The sequence below is a fragment of the Anabrus simplex genome, chromosome 1, assembly GCF_040414725.1.
Source record: "Anabrus simplex isolate iqAnaSimp1 chromosome 1, ASM4041472v1, whole genome shotgun sequence".
Lineage (NCBI taxonomy): Eukaryota > Metazoa > Arthropoda > Insecta > Orthoptera > Tettigoniidae > Anabrus > Anabrus simplex.
Window position 1 is genome coordinate 1,515,593,997 of NC_090265.1, and position 23,406 is coordinate 1,515,617,402.

The 23,406-nt window shown below is 38.7% G+C and overlaps 1 protein-coding gene across 1 annotated transcript in view; it reads left to right on the top strand.

Annotated features, from left to right (window-relative positions):
* The window catches only part of LOC136879866 (tubulin polyglutamylase ttll6), a 651,223-nt gene that overhangs the window by 240,625 nt on the left and 387,192 nt on the right, over positions 1-23,406 (top strand). The window contains exon 5 of the mRNA XM_067153263.2: positions 12,364-12,494. Within this exon, the coding sequence (XP_067009364.2) occupies positions 12,364-12,494 (131 nt within the window). The remainder of the gene's footprint in view (positions 1-12,363; positions 12,495-23,406) is intronic.

The following is a 23,406-nucleotide window of genomic DNA, read 5'->3' on the forward strand; positions in this document are numbered from 1 at the left end:
GGAAAATAACTTGATAATGCAAGGAGGAAAAGTGATGATTGCAGAGTTTCTGGGGATAAGGGACATGAAGAAAATTAAGGAGGATTTGATGGAGGACCTACTACGTGCTAGTGTTGATGGCGATAGCACTGTGGTAATTGTTGCTTTTGAGGAAGTTGCAGAAATTGAGAAGGAAGTTTTTCATGAAGGTGATGAAAGTTATTTGGTGGAGGAGGAGTCTTTGAGGGAGATATATGATGATGTGGATGTTAGTGTAAGTGACGAGATTAATGTTATGTCGATAATGTGTCAGGGTAGTGGTGATTTTGAGATTAATGAAACTTCAGTTAAGAGGGTCGAGAGGAACAGTGTTAATGATATGAATGATGTGTGAGTGTAGGGTTAGGTTTAGTTTACAAATCAAATCAATTCAAATCAAAATACTTTATTTGCAAATGAGATGTCTACCTCAGTGGCAAATGATACACAAAAATACATTGTTCTCAACAACTAAATTTTAAATTAAAAAGAAAAGAGGACATTTTCCTAAATTAAAGTATTATACAATTTACATTAACAATTTTTCTATTAAACATGCAGCTCATCCTAAATAAATTTATATAATTTACAAAATTCTACAAAATTTTAGGTTAGGAAATTTCTGTAAAATTATTTGTAATATAAAGTAGTGATATCGTGTGAATTTTTAAAATTAAGATGTAAGAACATAAAATTCTAAAAAGAATTTTTAGTTAGGGAATATTACATATGTGCATCAATATATTGTATAAATTTATGTTTGGGTAAGTGTCTGTGCACATGGATTAGCAGTGAATTAATATCTTCTGTAGTTACACACACAATCAACTCATATACTGTACCCGCCCCTACCCCAAAGGCTCCGGCAAAATGTCTACAGGGCGTTGACGGGTCAAAAGAATAATAAAATAGGCGCTTAATTAAAGAAACCTTAAAGGCATACAGGGTAGGAGAAATGGGTCATACTTAACTAAAATGAGAACACATTCAAATTAAAATTTTAACTAACAAAACCGGTTTATTCAGCCTTAATGATGATAGGGATGTCGCATTTATATACACAGATGAGTTACATTAATTGTTGATGATTATCGTTGTGGGTTATTCAATGGATTTTTGTCCTTCGTGATAGAAATGAGTAAGTTTATTGCAAAGCAATGTATCGTGACATGAAGTGAATGGAAATATTTATCATAAACACTGAGGTTATATCACATTATTAGCAAGTAAAAGTAACATGCATGCAACAAGTCTGTGCGAACCCTATTCTAATGCAAGCACAAAAAAGATTCCCAATGAAATACGATAAAAAAATATACAAATGTGGAACGAACATCCGGGTTCAAACCAACCCACGCTGGGATACAAACCGCCGACCATAATTATAGTCTCAGCATGACACATAAAACAACATTTTTAAAAAATCACACATTATATGCAATAAATACGTGAGGCACTCCAATCTTCCTTTCAACATTGTAGATTTCCAATGCCTGATTGAGCATCGAACTGACAACCCCTTGGGATGAAGACATGGTACTGAAACCCCTAGCTAAATTATATTCAAATAATTAACAATGATTCTCTAGCAAACATTAGCATCATCCACTGTGTCATTTGTCAATGCATATATCGTACTGGCATGTTGAATATTTCACATTATTAGCCGTTCAGACAGGCTTACTTCTCTTTACTTTAAAAGCCCCTCTTTTCACAGAGATGGGACATACACAAAGAACACTTCTGGTGGCAGGGTCAGACGGGTCAGCCCCTTTCCACAGGTGGTCAACAGCCCTCCCATTAATAGGCGTAACATTTCCTTTCATAAGAAAACAAGACCACTTTGTTCTGAAGTACGTCCACAATAACCCGAGGTATATTCCTCACAAATCGCGCCAGCTTCCGATAAATCTCCTCGAATTCAACACATATATTTCATGGCCAGACCATGACTGCAACATCACATCAATCTTACAACACAACACCGGTTTTACGATACTAATATTTACATGCCCACTATTATTATTATTATTATTATTATTATTATTATCATCATCATCATCTTCATCTTTAGACTGTCATTCCACATGACTTACCTGGTGCTTAGATCATACCAGTCTTTCGTGCGGAATCTACTTCGCAATTACAATATAATTACGTACTCAAACGGCAATTAACGCCTAATTAATAACTTCTAATTAGTTGATGGTTAGCACTTGGTTACTTTATCGTCACACGGCAATACAATAATCAATTCAACATTCACACAATATTTATCTCACACTCGAATTTTAATTAAATCCTGATAAATTTAATCAAATAATCCAACTTAGATTATAACACTCCCTATCTAAATATTTCAGGGAGGCCTTGGGGTATCAGTTCTGTCGACAATTCTCGTAGCTCTGTGCCTTCACGTAACATAATACTTACCCCTTTAACATTCATGCACTTATCAATATTAGACTAACTACAATCGAGCTGGAATTACCCTAGACTCATTACTACTGGTCTTCTGATGCAATAATCGACCAAAGGTTCCCCAAGATAAAATAAATTAATAAATCTCTGCCACCTGCAAGACAACTTATTATAGTTATTAAATTATTTACAATTAATCACTCAGACTGTTATTGACTACATGAAATAGGAATTAACAACTACGTGCTCCATTATGGTACTTCATATTCAAATGAAATTACATCCCTAACCTTTATAGCGTCAACTTATGATAAACCTTTCCCATCCCCTCTAATCAGGCTAGATAATATGATTCATACTTCATACATCACTCGATGACACCTTTGTCAACTCAGGAGATCCATACTGAATTTACTGTTGATCCATGGGCACCGCAGTGATCACTTGCAATTCTATTCCACCTTCAGGCTGGGGGTCCATGGTTCCTTGCTGGTGGAGCTGCTGGCATTAATCCTGTGCACAAACATGTCACTGTTTAATTTCACACTCTGGTTAATTGCATTCAACATGAACGTCCGGTCAGAATTTTGGATACTACTACGTAGTCCGCGGTTCAGTACCGAATTCCGTCTATCTCTCAGCCACTATACCTTTTGTCGTTACCTAATACTATCGTGCTATAGTAATAATAATATTACTTTCCGCACTGAATGTTCGCGACACATCACGGTTTTATGAAAAGTTAACACTGGTGTCACGGAGACCAAATCTATGCACTACTTATGCGAATTCTGTTATTTCACTTGAAATTGAAGTTAAATTCTCTTGAACATGGAATTAATAAGAGCTTAGCAAAACATAGCTCTGCCGTCGGCAAGCTGAGAGTCCCAAATGACGCGCTTCGCCCTCGGCAGTGCTTTTTACAAAGGGATCATTTCTCCCACCCCTAATCTGCATATGGCCTATCCACGGCACATTGAGGTTTAATAGTATGACTGTCAGGTGACCAATATTCACCTGACGTGATTGAGACATATCCGTACGTTTTTGGATCTCCTTTAATTAATTAATGTTTGTTCTGCCGCCCCCTGTCTGCTAGGGTGAAGTCCCGTCTCAAGGATGTGTGGTGACGATAACCAGATGGCCCTCGATAATTTTCCACGCACAACTGAGCCTGTATTCTTTCTCCCTACAAAAATTAGCGAGTAATAGGACATTAGAGACTCTAAATAAATGTCTCAATTATAGTTGTCTCTTTTAAAAATGAAGAACGACTCCAGAATTCATATTTGATTAAATTTTGCATCGTAGATAATTAGGTTGGCTGGTCTGAATTAAAGATGGCTTCCATATTTCGCTTCGAAAAAATTAGTTTCCCCTCATTCTCTTAGTCCTGAGGAAGGGATGTCTCCCCTCGAGTTACGTCATGGGAAACCACTGATTGCAGCCTCGCCCGAGTTTGGGTAGGTTTGACTTCTGCTGCGTGCTCCTGTTACACATAGGGAAGTATTGCGCAATAGATCGCAATCCATGAAATTCTGTATAATAAATTTAAAAGACTCATATTATCTGTCTTAATGATATGGATGCTAATTCGTTTCGGTATCCCTTTTCTTAAATAGCATTGCGTCTGTACTTTGAAAGATCAGTATTGACCAGAGGTCCTTGGATCATGCCCCTGTCGGGTTCAATACAGTATATGGAATCACTTTAAAAATTAAAAATAAACTATACAACTGCTCTAAGATTTAAATTTGCATTGCTTTTTTAACCCATTTTGGTACCTAATGTGCATAACGACATGCTGTGTCTTAACCAGAACCACTTTTGCTACTGCTTTTCAGAGTTCCTGAAGGGACTTCACAGCTACCGTAACTGTCCCAGGGCTCTTCAAATCCCCACTGTACTTCACCGCTACAGGCAGTCCCCTACTTCGGCTGTCCAATGACAAGAGGATGGAATTAATTTATTCATATAAATTCTTTATTTAAAATAGCCTACACAGGTTGAATGCCCTGCAACATTTCTTTTCTTTGTTGCTGATTCTTTTCTTGAATAACTGTACAGATTTTGGAAAAGGACCAAATGCTTCCCCAGGTAAACTGTTCCACGCCATCGCACCCTTCCCAATGAATGAAAATTTACCCCAATCGTTTCTGCTAAAATCCTGTCTAATTTTATACTTGTGGTCAGCCCTATCAGTATAATTATTTTCCAACTAAAGCCACTCGTGGATTTTCTCCCATGCTTCCTCTCCTGTATAGGCTGTATATAATCCTATAAGTTACTTTTCTCCCTTCTCTTACTTAAGCTAAGATAAGATATGGAAGATGGAGTAATTGTGGGGGAATCTAGCAGTAATGATGGGGATCTTCAGGTCAATGATAGTGGTGATTTCAGTGAGAAGACGAGTGTGAGTGTGAGTCAGGGAATGTGTGAGAAGAGTTGTGTGAAGGTGATTGAAGCTGGTATGCTGTATAAGGTTGAGTGGACCAAAACTGTCACTGTTGTGTGTGAAACCTTGTGTGAAGGGGATTATAGGTCACATTGTGTGTATAATATTTGTAGGAGGGGTGGTAAATATTATTGTGATTCAGGGTTTGAAGATTTTCTGAAGATTAGTTGTGTTGGAGATTATTTGGGGGTGTGGAGAAAGTTCAAGGAAAGTAAGAGTGGCAATGTGGATGAGAAAACAGGAAGTCGATTCAAACGTATGTTGAGTGGAAAGTAGTATAAATGATTTCAATGATGTGTGGATGTTTTGAATATCCCATTTATATGTGTCGAATGACAATCTGAATAAGTGGGAAAGAATGGGAAGAGAACTTTTGTGTGAGGTTGGTGACCATGGTAGGTCCGTCCTCTGCACAGAAGGTACCTGTGAAAGTGTTCATCCAGTTGACAAACACCAATGCATGTAAGGTGGGGGAGATAAAAGGGGGAAAGCAGCAGCAGAAAGGGGATAATTTTAAGGTAGGGGAGGAGATCCTGTTGACAGGACCTCGTCTATCCATTGCAGATCAGGGGCGAATCTGCCAGTGAGGACCCATAAATATTATGGTAAGCAAGATGGGTGAATGTTCATACTGCCTGGTTAATGATCAAGAGGTGATGGTTGGAACCTGTATAAAGTATACTGTAACTTAAAACATTATGTAAGATAATGGGTAGTGTGACATAGTAGTAATGTGTTATATATATTTTTCATTTTTTCAGACAAGCCTGAGCTATCAGACATGCCCATTATATTTGTGATTTGCTCAATTGTCTGCATGCCAAATCCCAAATCAAGGGGAGGTATTGAAACCATACACAAGTTTGATTTTAGGTTAGAAAATTTCTGTAAAATTATTTGTAATATGAAGTAGTGAATATCATGTTAATTTGTTAAATTAAGATGTAAGAACATAATATTGTAAGAAGAATTTATAGTTACAGAATATTGCATGTGTACATCATTATATCTATATGTAACAGTTTTGTCCATACATTGCTCAGAATTTGAAATGAATGGCATTTCTGTATCGGTCATGCCCACAGTAACAAGGAAATGCACTTTTTACTTTTCCGTAATTTCTGTCTGTATGTACACGCATCACGAGAAAATGGCTGAAGAGAATTTAATGAAAATCAGTATGTAAAGTCAGGGGATGAGCCACTACAACCTAGGCTATAAATTATGTTATTCATGCTGAGTGAAATGGTAGTTTAGGGGAAGGCCTAAAAGGAACTTTACCAAATGAAAGGAGAGTTGCTATAGAGTTAGAAATGGCTGTGGAAGTAAGGAGAAATTGAAGGAACTTAATAGGAAATTGAATCTAGCAAAGAAGTCAGCTAAGGATAACATGATGGCAAGCATAATTGGTGGTCATATATATTTTAGTGAAAAATAGAAGAGTAAGGCAGAAACAGGTTCCAAGAAAGATATTCCAGGAATGATTAAAGAACAAGGGGAGTGTGAATGCAAGGATCTTCAAAAGGCAGAAGTATTCAGTCAGACGTATGTATTGTTGGTGACAAGGATAATGTCCAGATAGGTGAGTTGACTAAAGAAGTATTAAAATTTACCTATGACAACAATGACTTTTACAGACAGATACAAAAATTGAAAACTAGAAAAGCAGCTGGAATTGATAAGGTTTCGGGGGATACACTAAAGACAATACGTTGGGATATAGTACCATATCTGAAGTACTTATTTGATTATTGTTTTCATAAAGGAGCTATAACTAATGAATGGCGAGTTGCTATAGTAGCCCCTGTGTGTAAAGGAAAGGGTGATAGACATAATGGAAATGAAGCAGCCGTGGCCCCAGCATTTGCCTGGTCTGAAAATGGGAAACCACTGAAAACCATCTTCAGGGCTGCCGACAGTGGGGTTTGAACCCACTATCTCCCGAATACTGGATACTGGAACAGATAAATAAACAGACACCAAAGGTAAAAAATATACAGATGGTCATTATTACACCTGAAATGGACAACTGTGTGGAAATTTTGCCAAAATAGTCAATGTACAGACACACAGTCATTACAATTTTATTTATATAGATATGCACAAAAAAATTATTTTGCATAATTGTTGAAATCGATCAGTACACTTATAACATAACTCGCAGGAGGCACTGGAGCAGTCAAGGACTCTCAACCGTCATTTTGGCTAGTTCTGTATTCAGTTTTGCGCTGAGCTGTGATGTGTCATCCATGTGTCTTAACTCTTACCTCTTCTGTGCTGTGTTTACCTTACTGCTTGGGTTTTTGTTTTTAAAATGTTAGGCAAGAGAACACATACTTTGGTGTCATTAAACTTGGAAGTGTTAAAATGCCTTGATGAAGGGAAAAGTGGAATTAAATTAGCAGCCACATTCAGTGTTGGAAAAGCAACCATCAGTGATTGGAAGTCGAGTAATAATAAGGTAATAATAAGTGTAATAATAAAGTAATAATAAAGAAAATTAAAAATAAATAAATAAATAAATAAATAAATAAATAAATAAATAAATAAACAAACAAATAAACAAAAATAATAATAGATAGGTAGATAGATGAATACATACATACATACATAAATATATAAAAGAACATGTCCTGACTAACTGACTGACACATTCATCATTGATCAGATCAAAAATTAGATGTTGGCTTTTCAGGCGTTTGCTCTATTAACCAGCATTTCGTCTTAGGTCTGACACTAGACTCGTCAGAGTGGGATGTGTCAGACCCTACCCACTGATGCTGGGGTGTATGCAGGTGAACTTATCAGAAGCCTCTTATGTGGCACAGTCTGATAACTGCATACGGGAGATAAAACTCCACAATGGATTTAATGCCCGCCTAGCAATTCCAAATGGTAATTCTAAATTCCCATGGAGGGAATTAGATATTTTTCCACCAATAGAGCATATCAAAGATCAGATCAAAAATTAGATGTTGGCTTTTCAGGCGTTTGCTCTATTAACCAGCATTTCGTCTTAGGTCTGACACTAGACTCGTCAGAGTGGGATGTGTCAGACCCTACCCACTGATGCTGGGGTGTATGCAGGTGAACTTATCAGAAGCCTCTTATGTGGCACAGTCTGATAACTGCATACGGGAGATAAAACTCCACAATGGAATTCCCTCCATGGGAATTTAGTATTACCATTTGGAATTGCTAGGCGGGCATTAATTCCATTGTGGAGTTTTATCTCCCGTATGCAGTTATCAGACTGTGCCACATAAGAGGCTTCTGATAAGTTCACCTGCATACACCCCAGCATCAGTGGGTAGGGTCTGACACATCCCACTCTGACGAGTCTAGTGTCAGACCTAAGACGAAATGCTGGTTAATAGAGCAAACGCCTGAAAAGCCAACATCTAATTTTTGATCTGATCTTTGATATGCTCTATTGGTGGAAAAATATCTAATTCCCTCCATGGGAATTTAGAATTACCACATTCATCATTGCCGAGTCAAAATTACTGGACATAAAGAAATGAAATTTTGAGAATACATTTATATTACAATGTAGGTGCTAGTTAAGGTAGGACTTTTGGATATTCCGTCACTAAGGGGGTCTAAAGGGAGGTAAATTTTTAAATGAGTGTATATATAGCTCAAAACTTCAATCAATCAATCAATCAATCAATCAATCAATCAATCAATCAATCAATCAATCAATCAATCAATCAATCAATCAATCAATCAATCAATCAATCAATCAATCAATCAATCACTACTGATCTGCATTTAGGGCAGTGGCCTAGGTGGCAGATTCCCTATCTGTTGTTTTCCTAGTCTTTTCTTAAATGATTGCAAAGAAATTGGAAATTCATTGAACATCGCCCTTGTAAGTTATTCCAATCCATAACTCCCCTTTCTATAAATGAATATTTACCCCAATTTCTCCTCTTGAATTCCAAATTCATCTTCAAATTGTGATCTTTCCTGCTTTTAAGGACACCACTTAAAATTTGTCAACTGATGTCATTCCATGCCATCTCTCCATGACAGCTCAGAACATACCATTTACTGCAAGAGACTATCCTCATTTTTTCCGTATTGAAAGTCTGTTCTCCTTTTAACATACCACTCACACGTTATAATTCTCATGTTAGGTCTGTATTGAAATGTACAATACTTTGTATTTACATACCACTTAGTCGAGCAGCTTTTCTCCTTTCTCCCAAGTCTTCCCAGCCCTTACTTTGCAACATTTTTGCAACATTACTCTTTTGTCAGAAATCACACAGAACAAACTGCGCTGCTTTTCTTAGAATTTTCTCCAGTTCTTGATTCAAGTAATCCTGGTGAGGGTCCCATACACTGGAACCATACTCTAGTTGGTGTCTTACCAGAGACTTATATGCCGTCTCCTTTACATCCTTACTACAACCCCTAAATACCCTCATAACCATGTGCAGAAATCTGTACACTTTATTTACAATAATATTTATCTGATTACCCCAATGAAGATCTTTCCTTACATTAACACCTAGGCACTTACAATGATCCCCAAAGGGAACTTTCACCCCATCAACGCAGTAATTAAAACTAAGAGGACTTTTCCTAATAGTGAAACTTACAACCTGTCTTCTAACACCGTTTATCATCATACCATTGCCTACTGTCCATCTCACAACATTATCGAGGTCATTTTGGCGTTGCTCACAATCTTGTAACTTATTTATTACTCTGTACCGAATAACATCATCTGCAAAGAGCCTAATCTCCAATTTCACTCCTTTACACATATCATTGATATATATTAGAAAACATAAAGGTCCAATAACACTGCCTTGAGGAATTCACCTCTTAAATATTACAGGGACAGATAAAGCTTCGCCTACTCTGATTCTCTGAGTTCTATTTTCTAGAAACTTAGCCAGCCATTCAGTCACTCTTTCGTGACAAAATAGAGAAGTTTTGTCTTGCGAATTTTTGGCAAAATTGAAACACTGAAGGGAACAAATAGCACCATCACTGTGGGATAAATTTACCACGTGTTATAACTGTATAAAAAAAACAATCCCAGTCACCTCAATATACTCTGTTAATAAAGCTATACACATTCACAATGTAAAATGGCTGCTAGGGGATTAATAGATAATAACAACCATGTCGTATTATTCAAAGAAGGAACAAGGGTTAACACTTGGCCTACGGTTTCATCTATCCAAAATCAGTTCTTTGTACAACAATACATTACCTCCAGATTACACATAACTTACAAAGTAAATTACAGTGTGCATTTCCTCAGAGAGGAATGATCCAGAGTCTGACTTTCAAAAGAACACTACATAGCGTTTTCCATTGACTGATCACCGGGAACTTGTAATTGTACATTGAGCAGATTCCTAATCTATATGAATAAAATCATAATGACCGTGTGTCTGTACATTGACATTTTGGCAAAATTTTCATGCAGTTATCCATTTCAAGTGTAATAATGACCATCTGCATTTTTGTTAGCTTTAGTTTCCTGAAAGTCCTCATTTTACCCCCCTCCCCTTTCCCCCATCTACCCCAAAGCAAGATTGAGGCACAATCTGCCAGACGAGCTAGAAAATTGAAATTTGGCAAAATTATATGTCTTAGGCTGTAATCGGCGGAAAGCTTGCAAGATCTTTAAATATTTTATTTTTTATTCTCAAAAAGTATAGGAATTTGGAGGCAATTTTAATGTTAGGGCTGACCTTCATTTCGAGGTATTTCATGGTTAAATGGTAAGTCGCATCACAAAATGGATTGCACAATCTCAATTTAATTTGGAGAGATCTACAACTTTGGTCCTATGATGTTTCGTCGTATGTCTATTCCTTATATGTTAGATTTGTCTCTATTTCTGGATTATACGTACATTTTGCTCTTTCTACACATATAATTCAGAGTTCGACTCACTTAAATGAAGGATAGAATCATTTAATTCTACACAAACATTGGCCCACCCAGTTTCCATACGTCAGCTACATTCTGTGTTTGTAGCTGTCACATTAATACCCAAAAGTAATGCATTGTGAGAAAACCTTACCTATTTTACTCAATTTTACCCATAAATAGATGAGACAGGAGAAAATATCTACGACCAGTCATTTAGACCGCTAAATGAGGTGTCTATGGTACAGTCCATTTGTTGATATGATGTATAGTTTAGCAGCAGTTAATCTGTAAATGAAGGTTTGCATTATTGTAAATATGCATATATTTTCTATGTTGATCTATATATATTCATTAAAGTTGATCTGTAACGATGTAGAAAGGGTGTGTTTGCCACTGTAATTAATATTTTACATCGATAGGGACTCTAAGCAGGAGGATGTATGATATTGTAATAATTACTCTCCACATCGACTTTGACTGACAGTAGGAATGGGATGCATCTCCAACTCCTTTGTAACTAGCATTGGTAAGGAGGGACTCCATTGTAATCAATAATTCCATTCTTGATTTGACTGGCAGAAATCAAGGGAGCGTGCAATTTAGTTCAAAATGCCACTAACCGATTGTGTTTGTTAGTAGACAAGTGTGCCCACCACAATAAACAAGTCTATCAATCTAAAATGTGACTGGCATTAGGCATAGTGGCCTTGCTATTATAATGGAAACTCGCCAACACGGTATGACTGTCATTAAGAAAGGGGGCCTGTCATTATAATGATAACAGCACAACTCACTTTTGACTGGCAGTAGGGAAAGTGCCTGCTATTATATTAAAAGCTCCTCTACTGTAATCTGTCTGGAAGTAGGAAATGGTGCCTGCCATTGTAATGAAAACTCCCCAAATCGATAGTGACCATGCAGTAGGTAATGGGGCCACCCATTGTAATGAGAATTTACCTACTCGATTGTGAATGGCAGTAGGTAAGTGAGCCTGCCGTTATCATCACAACTCCGCAACTCGCACTTTACATTGAAAACAACATATGAGAACCTCTTCCTGCTGTTTCTGGATAACGCTAAGAGACATGCAATTTAAAAAAGTCTTATTCACTGCATGTACAGTAATTTATTTCGATATCTGTACACAATGTAAAATACCGCGGCTTAGCACGGGTACATTTGCTAGTTATGCAATATTATTTAATACTGCACTCTATTGTACTTTTATCTTTTGAGCATTTTTGTCATGAGTTATCATAATCAATTGGATTGCCAGCCTGCATAGGGAGATGGCCTCCTAAGAATGAAGAAGAAGTGTATAATATAATACTGTACTAGAATTAATTTATGATTTTTCTGCCCTAGTTAGGCTTGTAAAGATTCAACAGTGAATTAAGCCTGTTAATCTGAATTTTTGCCAGTCCAAACTGGTCTCGGTCCCAATTAGTTTGGACTAGTGAGGTTTTACTGTATATATGTATTTGAGAAATACTTTAATTATAAGACAGCCTAATATTTTCCTTGTATAATATAAGTGAACATAATGTTTACTTCTTCCTTTTCAGAAAATAAATCACTTTCCTGGTATGTTAGAGATTTGTCGAAAAGACTTGCTTGCCAGAAATTTAAATCGTATGCGTAAGCTGTTTCCCAAAGATTACAACTTCTTCCCAAAAACATGGTGTCTTCCAGCTGAGTAAGTACACAAACTTCCCCAGTTACATATTTTTTTAAATTTTTAATTTTTTTTTTAAATCTATGAACTGTAATAAAAGTACTTTAATTTTGCCATAAAATTTTTCACTTGAATTCTGCATATTTGGCCTTGTTCACCAGTATCCAGATGTGCAACTTGTCCTCATGCACAGCTCTGATATCAGCATCATGATCCTACTACTGTGTGCACAAGTTTTGTTGTTTTTGAGCGCTGTCTTTATGGTGAAATGGGAACAGGGAAGGGAGAAGAGTGTAGCTTCAGCATTCATTTCTGCATTCTTACCAACCAAAAAGAGTGAAACAAATGGGGAATGTCGTAAATCAAGCTCACTCAGCCTGAATATTATTTACTTCATACATGCATGTTTACTTAACACACACAAATGAAGAGAGAAAAAAAGAAGAGACAAATATTAAGAAATGTGTTGTGGTCAAAATTTGTGGCTGTCTTGTATGCACTTTACAGTCCCAAGGAACGTTTTCAGTAATGTGACAGAAATGTATGTAAAGAATCATACTTCTTCGTTATAATGGTTTATTTCTCATCTTAAATATAAAGGCACTAAAAATATTTTGTTCTTATGTTTATAAAGCATTTGTTCCAACAAGACAGTCTCATACTTCATACTGCTAAAAGCATTTTTGAACATAGGCTCTATATTATTATATACTTAAATCTTGAGATTTTGCCATAAAATATTTTTACTTGAGTTCTGTATATTTGGCCTTGTTTACCAGTATCCAGATGTAGATGTTGCATTAAGGGACTTGTCAAACTCAGTAGCAAGTAAATTATCATGATATTCAATTAAATTTAAGCATGCTACTTGTACTTCTTACTGAATATCTAAGATGCTGAAATTACTATTATTTGTCAGTAATGGATAGTAAGTGAAGTAATTACCACATGATATCCTCATTGGAGTGTAAAATAATGGAAGACCTGATAAGGAAAGGCTGGAAATGAAAAGAAACTTGGGACAGGAACATCTGGAGGAAGAAAATTACAGAAGTTAACGCCAACCTTGTATAATGGAAGATAGGAAAAACTAGAAAGGTTCCACCTTTTCAATACAAAAATGTTATAGGTTTATTTATAACATGTATTTGCACTTGGGACTAGTTTCGACGCTGTGTTGGCGTCATCATCAGCCAAAAAATGGGAAAATAGGCCAGTGTGTAGGCATTCATATTACACAAGGTGTTACATTAAACAATACAAATCTTGCAAGGAGATAAAAACATGGATGAATATAGAAACTAGTCCCAAGTGCAAATACATGTTATAAATAAACCTATAACATTTTTGTATTGAAAAGGTGGAACCTTTCTAGTTTTTCCTATCTTCCATTCTCAGTTCAATACGGACCAAAAATGAAACTCTTATGTTTAAACCTTGTATAACACGGGGTAAGGCTGAGATGATAAAAAAGAATTGCAATAATAATAATTAAATTAATGTTGTATGGTCCACCTTTTTCAATACTATATTATGCAATATTATTGAATTACATTACTAAACTAGGGACTGTCCGGCCCCGCGGTGTAGGGGGCAACGTGTCCGCCTGTCACCCGGCGGCCCTGGGTTTGATTTCTGGCCGGGTCAGGGGTTTTAAATTGTAAATTATTGATATATCTGGCCTGGGGACTGGGTGTTTGTGTTGTCCTTAACGTTCCTTTTCTCACATTCAACACTCTACACTTCCGCAATTACACTTACACGCAGGCTCCTATCATATGATGAAAGTAGTGGCAATAGATCTGCAGAGGTCGATGCCACGAACAAATATCTTTTTTTTTTTTTAACTAGGGACTACTTTCGGCCTTAATGTAATACATCTAATAGCTCAACAAATGTAAAAACACACAATTGATTTGAGAACTAATGCACAGACACACAATTAACATTCAAATCTGGGATGAACTAAGTGTAAAATCTGAAAAATAAATTAGGCTCTAAATTCTTAGCATCTGGAGTATGCTCATCATCCAGACTCTTTCTTGTACTGATATTCATAGAATTGTTAGTTCCATCACTGCTAATCATTACAATTTCAATTGCAAATCAGTAACTGGTAAATGTTGATTCTGTAGTCAGATCATCAATCACCAAATCTACTTGAGTGGTGTTAGCATATGCAAGCCACTGGCAAGAATGGGTAGAATGAGCTGTAGCCAGCTTAGTCGGAAATAACCATGAAAATCTAGTGAAGGATGAATTTATTCCCGTTCCCTTTGATTGAGTGAAGAGTCCGACGTAGTCTGTATACGAACGCTCCATGGGGCGAAATGCTTGATGTGATGAAATAGCCCTCACTTAGTAGACAAGATGGGCTTACTAAGCAAGCAAGATTTACAAGCTTTAACCATTTCTCTGATTTGGCCATCCATACTCTTCCAGATGAACATTTCTCCGATTTTCTCTCTGCTTTCGAAGATGCCTAAATGCCTAATGGGGTCTCATGATAGTACTTGATGATCATGAGCACAAGAACTGCTGGAACAAGTACTTTCATCTTCTGATCGTGCCTCAAAGGGTAGCACAAAACCCCATTCCTCAGCACATAGGGGACAGCATGTTCCCCGGAAGAAAGGTTTTCCATAATAGGAGCTAGCTAGCACTGGATCTTCCCGCTGATATTTCTTGATATCACGAAACAACATAGGGGCATCAGTCAAAATGGCACCAACACCAGATGGGCATGGGAGGAGAAGAACTGGACTCAATGTCACTAGAAAACATGTGGCTTAATCCATCCACGACCTCATTCTCTGATCTAATGTGTCACACGACGAATTGAAAAGCGGAAATTCTGATTGCCCAACGGGCAATATATCCAGTACGGCGAGGCCATCTAAGACCCAACTTAAAGCTTGATTGTCTGTTTCTAATTCAAATTTGACAGGGTGGAACTTCTCCAAGGCAAAAAGGACTGCCAGTCCTTCTAATTCGTAGACGGAGTACTTGGCTAATACTGGGGCGTCACAAAGAGCTAACTTAAAATCTTCAAAAGCATCTTGCTGCGATGGCCCCTATTTGAACTCGACACCTTTCCTCTGAAGTAGGTTTAGGGGCGCCGGCCAATTGGCAAAGTTAGGAATAAATTTCTTGAAGAAATTCACCATGCCGATGAACCTAGTGATTTCTTTGATGTCCTTAGGCAGCTTGAAGTCACGAATAGCCTGCATTCTAGAATGGTCGATAGAAACTCCATCGGGCAACACAATTTGCCCTAAGAAAGACATAGAAGGCTTAGTAAATGCCACCTTAGATAACATAATGGTCAACCTGGTCTTACGAAGGTGATTTAGGACTTCCTTAAGATGATCTAAGTGTTCTTCAAAGCTCTTAGGAAACACCACGACATCGTCAAGATAATGATGAGGTATTCAAATTTTATGTCGGAGAAGACCCTATCCAGCAGTCTAGTAAGGACAGCTGTGCCCGTGGGGAGCACGAAAGGCACGCGGTTGTATTCATACAAATTCCAATCAGTGGCAAAAGCCGTCAGATGTTTGGATTCTTCTGCCAGCACAATCTGTTATACGCTTAAGAACTAAGGTGGTTAAGAACTTAGCCTTACGAAACCATGAAAAACATGAATGAAGGTCAGAAAGGGGCACTGATTGTCACACGACCTTATGGTTTAATGCTCTGAAATTGATGACAGGCCTTAAACAACCTTGGCTTTTAACATTTGATCTCTTTAAGAGCCTTCATTTTAGGTGGAAGTAGCCTATATGGAGGAAATCGTGTGGGAATTGAATCTGTTACCTCAACCTTATACTCAGTCAGGTCAGTGACACCAAGGTTTTCTGAAAATATGTCAGGAAAAAACTGACACAACCTTTGAATACTTTCAGCCTGGTCCTCGGGTAGATGCCTAAGATCTAATGACATCTCACTCTGGGTAGGTGAAATAAATGAAAATGACACAGAATTGCATTTCAAAAGAGGAATATTAACAATACTATCAAATTTGAATGTGCACGACTTGCTCTGAAGGTCAAGCACAAGACCAGAATGAGACATGAAATCGGCCCCCAGTATTACTGGGCAAGACAACTGTTTAGCTACAAATAACTTAATTTTCCATGTAAATTTGTGATACAAACTTTAGGAAAAATAAAGCCTAAAATTTCTGAAGAATTTGCTGAAACACATTTAATCGAAGACTAACAATAGTTTGAACATTTACAACTGGCTTTCAGTTAGAGTACCACTCCTCAGAAATAATAGAGCTAACACTCCCTGAATCTAATAGCATCATAACAGGTTCGTTATTAACCTCCATTTTAAGATATGGCATGAATCCTGGGGTCTCAGAAGCAATTTTAAGGCATTCCATAGGACCTTCAAATGATAAATTAGAGAGGGTATCTTCCTCGATAGTTCAGTGCCTGATTTAACGGGGGGTTGAGCCTCAGGAAGTTGAACATGGTGACTCAGCCGATGACACGAGTCACTTCCTATCACCTAAGTTGGTTGAGGCAGCACCAGAAGTTGAACAGAAAGGTGTGCTGTTAAGTGAAGTGCAATTTTTTGCTAGATGGGAAAATGACCCGGACTTAAAACAACCTTGGGATGGGCCTGCTCCGTTCCTAGTTCCACTAGGTTTTTTTTGCTAGTTGTTTTACGTTGCACCGACACAGATAGGTCTTATGGCGACGATGGGACAGGAAAGGGCTAGGAGTGGGAAGGAAGCGGCTGTGGCCTTAATTAAGGTACAGCCCCAGCATTTGCCTGGTGTGAAAATGGGAAACCACGGGAAACCATTTTCAGGGCTGCCAACAGTGGGGTTCGAACCTACTATCTCCCAAATAGTGTGTACTGGCCGCACTTAAGCAACTGCAGCTATCGAGCTCGGTCCACTAGGTTTTACTCAAGGAAACTTATTCCTAAGGTGTTCTGTCAATCTGCATGCATAACACTTGCGTGTAGGGAAGGTTCGGCGAGAAGGTGGCTGAGAACTGAGAGTTGATGGAGGGGGCTCCCTGGTGACTCGTAAGGTGTCAGCGTAACTCACTCCCTCAGCTAACACTGCCATTGCCTCAAGTTCGGCGAAAGTTTGAGGTCGAGAAGCAAAACATAAGTACGACCTATAAGGTGGAGAAATTCCTTCGAATGGTTTGCACAAATTGATCTTTGGGAAAATGGAGAGTGAATACCTGCATAAAGAATTTTATGTCTTGAATAAAATTGGCCAAATTCTCGTACAACCTCTGTACTCAGAAGTAGTACTTCTGTATTAACGATGACATAGCTCTAGCTGGAATAAATTTAGCCAGAAGATGGGCATGGAAGTTTTCAATAGAACATCTGTCAGCTATTGCTTTCACAGTTTTGTCTGAGAGGACGCTTACAGAATAAGAGTAATTAATTTGTATAATTTGAAAATGAGACAGAGCAAATACCAAAGCATGATATTGAAATTCGACAAGGAATCTTAAGAAGGATATCACCTCATTAGTAGAATTTACCGAGAATCAGATATGCCTTTAAGAACATGGCTAATGGGTGGGGCAAGCTGCTGAAACCTGGCAAAATAAAGGGGATGGCATTGCAGATTGAGAGGGTTCAGACACTGCATTACTAATAAAGAAGGTTGGAAGTTGTTTTAAATGATCGGACACTTGTTCCGTTGGGGCAGATGTTTGTTCTTGAACCACCGATTTCCTACTCTCAATAGACCTACTAGAGTCCTCTTCTGTTGTTAAGTTGACAGTCTGAACATGGTCAGTTTTAGTACTAGCAGCCCCAGACAACAGTTGACTAACCCTATTAGACATGTCAGACAGGTGTTCGACCAAGTTACTAGCTTTCTTAGCATGATCATCCTTTAGTTTTAGAGACAATAGGTCCCTTGCCCTATTGTAAAAATGGAATAATCTACCTTGAACCCCCTTAAGTTGATTAGTGGAAGGATCGCTTACTTCAAAGAAACTAACAACTGATGCTGGCTCAGTGGTATTGTCGGTGATTGTGGAAAGAACCTCATCAATATCTTTCTCCCCAAATACCGGGATACAAATGGGAAATTCTAAAGATTCCTTAAGTTTGGCAATATCTGCCACAACTGTGCCACCAGACTGGACCTTCCTAATTAAAAGTTCATAGATTAAAGTGAAGGAAAAGAAAATGGCATGGAAAGCATGGAAAACATCTAAGACTGAAGAAAGTAGAATAAAATACGTGGAGGCAAAGAATTTGGCCAAGAAAGTAGTGGAGGAAGAAAGGAGGAAAAGCTGGGCCTTATTCACACAGACATTGAGAGATGATACGCAGGGCAGCAAGAAATTACTGTATGGTATCTTAAGAAACAAAAAGAGAGATCAAGTAAACACCAGATTTGTGAAGGATGAAGGTGGCATAATTTTAACAAAGCCAGAAGAAATAAGAAATAGATGGAGAGAATATTTTCAGAAGCTGCTGAACATAAGAACGGATGACAGTCATTCAATGGACAACCAGGAAAGGCAATTAGTTGACGAAGAAATGGATAAAGAAATTACAATGAATGAAATTGAAATGGCAGTAAGAAAGATGAAGAATGGAAAAACTGCTAGAATAGATGAAATTTCAGTGGAGATGATAAAGGCAGCTGGAGCTGTAGGCCTGCAGTGGACATACCGGGTTCTCAGGAATGTCTGGGAGAATAAGGAGGTCCCTGAGGATTGGCAAAAAGGAATAATCATCCCAATTTTCAAGAAAGGTGATAAGAAAGTTTTGAAGAACTACAGGGGAATTACTCTAATATCCCTTGTTGCTAAGATAATGGAAAGGATACTGGAAAGTAGAATAAGGTTGAGGGTTGAGAAGCAGATACAGGAAAATCAGTTTGGTTTCAGAAGTGGAAGGTCAACAATAGAGCCCATTTTCATTACGAGACAACTATGGAAAAGCATTGGGAGTACGGGAATGATATGGTGATGACATACATTGATATTGAAAAGGCATATGACAGTGTCCCTAGGACGAAAGTTTGGGACAGTCTGGTGCAAAAAGGAATTGGACAGGGATTAATAAAAATGATCATGGCATTGTATAAGGAATGTTGTAGTTGCATGCAAACACAAGTAGGCAGGACAAGTTGGTTCAAAATCACTAGCGGGCTGAGACAGGGAAGTGTTCTATCACCAATCCTGTTTACAATAGTAATGGATGACATCATGAGAACGGCAAAAGCAGCATATGGAGGAAGAGAAATGAACATGATGTTATTTGCAGATGATATTGTGATTTGGGGAGAAGACGACAGGAAGGTTCAAGAACAGTTGAATGTGGTGAATGGGAAGATTGAAGTATGTGGATTGAAAATAAGTGTTTTTGCTATTTGCTTTACGTCGCACCGACACAGATAGGTCTTATGGCGACGATGGGATGGGAAAGGCCTAGGAGTTGGAAGGAAGCGGCCGTGGCCTTAATTAAGGTACAGCCCCAGCATTTGCCTGGTGTGAAAATGGGAAACCACGGAAAACCATCTTCAGGGCTGCCGACAGTGGGGCTCGAACCCACGATCTCCCGGATGCAAGCTCACAGCCGCGTGCCTCTACACGCACGGCCAACTCGCCCGGTGAAAATAAGTGTAGAAAAGAGTAAAACTCTTGTTATGACTAGAGGGGAGAAAGAAGGGAAAGGTCAGATTAGACTTGCAGACAAGCCCTTGGAAGTAGTGGAAACGTTTAAATACCTGGGGAGTGAATTAATGGAGAATGCTCGACTGGATGCTGAGATTAGTAAAAGGATTCAAGCTGGAAGTTGTTTCTATCATAGTGTAAGAAACATGTTATAGGACAAAGATGTGCCAACGGAAGCAAAGGATACTATGTACAAGATGTATTACGTACCCATAACAACTTACGGAGCAGAAACTTGGACAATGACAAAGAAGGATGAGAGTTGAATACAGGCAGCCGAAATGTTCTTGAGGAGTATGATACAGAATAGAAGAGACAAAATAAGGAATGAGAAAATCCAGGAAGAAATTGGAGTGGAAAAAATGAATGACAGAATAGAGAAGAGCCGACTAAGATGGTTTGGGCACATAAAGCGAATGAGCGACGAAAGAATGCCAAAAAAGGTGATGGAAATGCAAATCCAAGGAAGGAGAGGCCGTGGACAACCATGATTGAGATGGAAGGATACCATCCAACGCAGCATTATAGAAAGAAACCTGGACTGGGACACAGTGTTGGAGGAGGAGTGGTGGAAAGACCGAAGAAAGTGGAGAGGAACCATATTTGCCCCTACCCGGCTACAGCTGGATAAAGGGAAATGATGATGATGATGATGATGATGATGGTGGTGGTGGTGGTGGTGATGATGATGATGATGATGATGATGAGATTAATTCCTCCTTGACCGGGCGAGTTGGCTGTGCGGTTAGGAGCGCACAGCTGTGAGCTCGCATCCGAGAGACAGTGGGTTCGAACCCCACTGTCGGCAGCCCTGAATATGGTTTTCCGTGGTTTCCCATTTTCACACCAGGCAAATGCTGGGGCTGTACCTTAATTAAGGCCACGGTCGCTTCCTTCCACCTCCTAGGCCTTTCCTATCCCATCGTCACCATAAGACCTATCTGTGCCGTGCCAGTGCGATGTAAAGCCACTAGCAAAAAAAAAAAAAAAAAAAAACCGTTAATGTGGCCACTCACGTTTCTCCAACTGAAGTACTGCATACTCAGCCGACGATTTCCTCTAGCAAGAATTATTTCTGTGCACAACATCTCCACTCCAGAATGTGCATGCTGTATACACCATCACACCCACTGTACATTATCTCATAGAAGAATAAAACAGAGTTTGACTAACAAATAAACACTTAGTGGTGTCTTTTTCAGAATGCACACCCGAAACTTGTATGCATATGTAATAGGGAACATGCATGATTTTCAAAGATATTTTTTTTGAAAAGTACACCAATGAAATAGTACGTAAACGTATTACATTGTGGTAAGTTGCCTTGTTTTCTACCATTAAAAAGATATTTAAAAGTGCCTTTCCGCAAGGCGAGTGAAATTGCCTCTGACGTAAGCGGCGCGCTGTGACATCACGATCCAGTACCGCATGCAGCTCTACCAGCCATTGTGCATCAGCCGTTACTAAAAGCCGATTGTTTATTATACGTGATCGCGAATAACTTCAAAACGACAGAAGAAAGGTTCAAAACAGCTCAGTCAGACAATCTACCATGTGTAGATGTCGTCATTCTTGAAAAATAGTGACTTTTATGGCCGCAGAAATTCGTGGATAAAAAGCAAGTTTGTAAGTGGCATCTTTTATATACGTGCAATGTACTGCAACTTATAATATTAGGATAACAACGAACCTGGATAGAAATCACATCACTTTCAACATTTCCTTCTAGACTGATTCCCATATTAAAGAATAACATTACATATTCGGACTTTCAACATTAGTAAAGTAAGAAATCGGATTTCAGCACTAACATAAACATATAGGTAGCATTATAGTACTAGTCCGCCTCTGTGGTGTAGTGGTTAATGTGATTAGCTGCCATCCTGAAGGCCCGGTTTCGATTCCCGGCTCTGCCATGAAAGTTGAAAACAAATAGTACGAGGCCTGGAACGGGGTCTACTCCACCTCAGGAGGTCAACTGAGTAGATGGGTTTCGAATCCCACCTCAGCCATCCTCGAAGTGGTTTTTCGTATTTTCCCTCTTCTACTCCAGGCACCTAAGGCCACGGCCGTTTCCTTCCCTTGTCTATCCCTTCCGATCTTCCCATCCTCCAACAAGGCCCCTGTTGAGGATAGCAGATGAGACCGCCTGGGCGAGATAATGGCCCTCCTCACCAGTTGTATCATCATACCCAAAGTCTCACGCTCCAGGACACTGTCCTTCAATGGGTAGAGGTGAAATCCCTCACTGAGTCCGAGGAAAAAACCAAACCTGAAGGATAAACTGATTAAGAAAGAAAGAAAGAAAGAAAGAAGGAAAGAAAGATCATAGTACTATAGGTCTATAACCTATAATTTCCGAAAAAATATATATTTATGGTTGGGGCAACTGGCCTACCCACTTCCGGGGCCCATGAAAGAGAAACATTAAATATCTTGGTGGAGGGAAAAAGTTAAACATGATAAAGGTAAATATGACTTCATCTAGTTTTCACAAGTCGGGCTGAGTGGTTCAGACGGTTGAGGTGCTGGCCTTCTGACCCCAGCTTGGCAGGCTCGATCCTGGTTCAGTCCGGTGGTGGTTGAAGGTGCTCAAATACGTCAGCCTCGTGTCGGTAGATTTACTGGCACGTAAAAGAACTCCTGCAGGAATAAATTCCTGCACATCGGCGTCTCTGAAAACCATAGAAGTAGTTAGCGGGGCGTAAAGCCAATAACATTAATTACATTTGGCTTTTAACAAGCTGAGCCTATCACGCAAGAAAAGTGTCTTGATGACATTTTAGTCGTTCAATACAGGAATGTCTTTGGGTACTGTGACTGTGACTTTTACTTTTTTTTTTCTTTTGCTTTATGTCGCACCGTCGGCAAAAGGCCTAGGAATGGGAAGGAAGTGGCCATGGCCTTAAGTAAGGTACAACCCCAGCATCTGTCTGGTGTGAAAATGGGAAACCACGGAAAACCATCTTCAGGGCTGCCAACAGTGGGGTTCGAACCCACTATCTCCCGGTTGCGAGGTCACAGCTGAGCGCTCCTAACTGCACGGCCAAATCGCCCGGTATTTTTACCCTTTGGTTTATTGACTTGGCTTGTATAACCTAAAACTTAGGCTAAGTTGGATAATATTTTAAACACCAACATCACTATTTTCACCTTGTGCTATTATATTATTTATTTCATTAATCTTATTATAATTGAGCATTGTTAACTTATAAGACCCCAACAGACAAGCATTGGTTTTGTGTAGAGATATA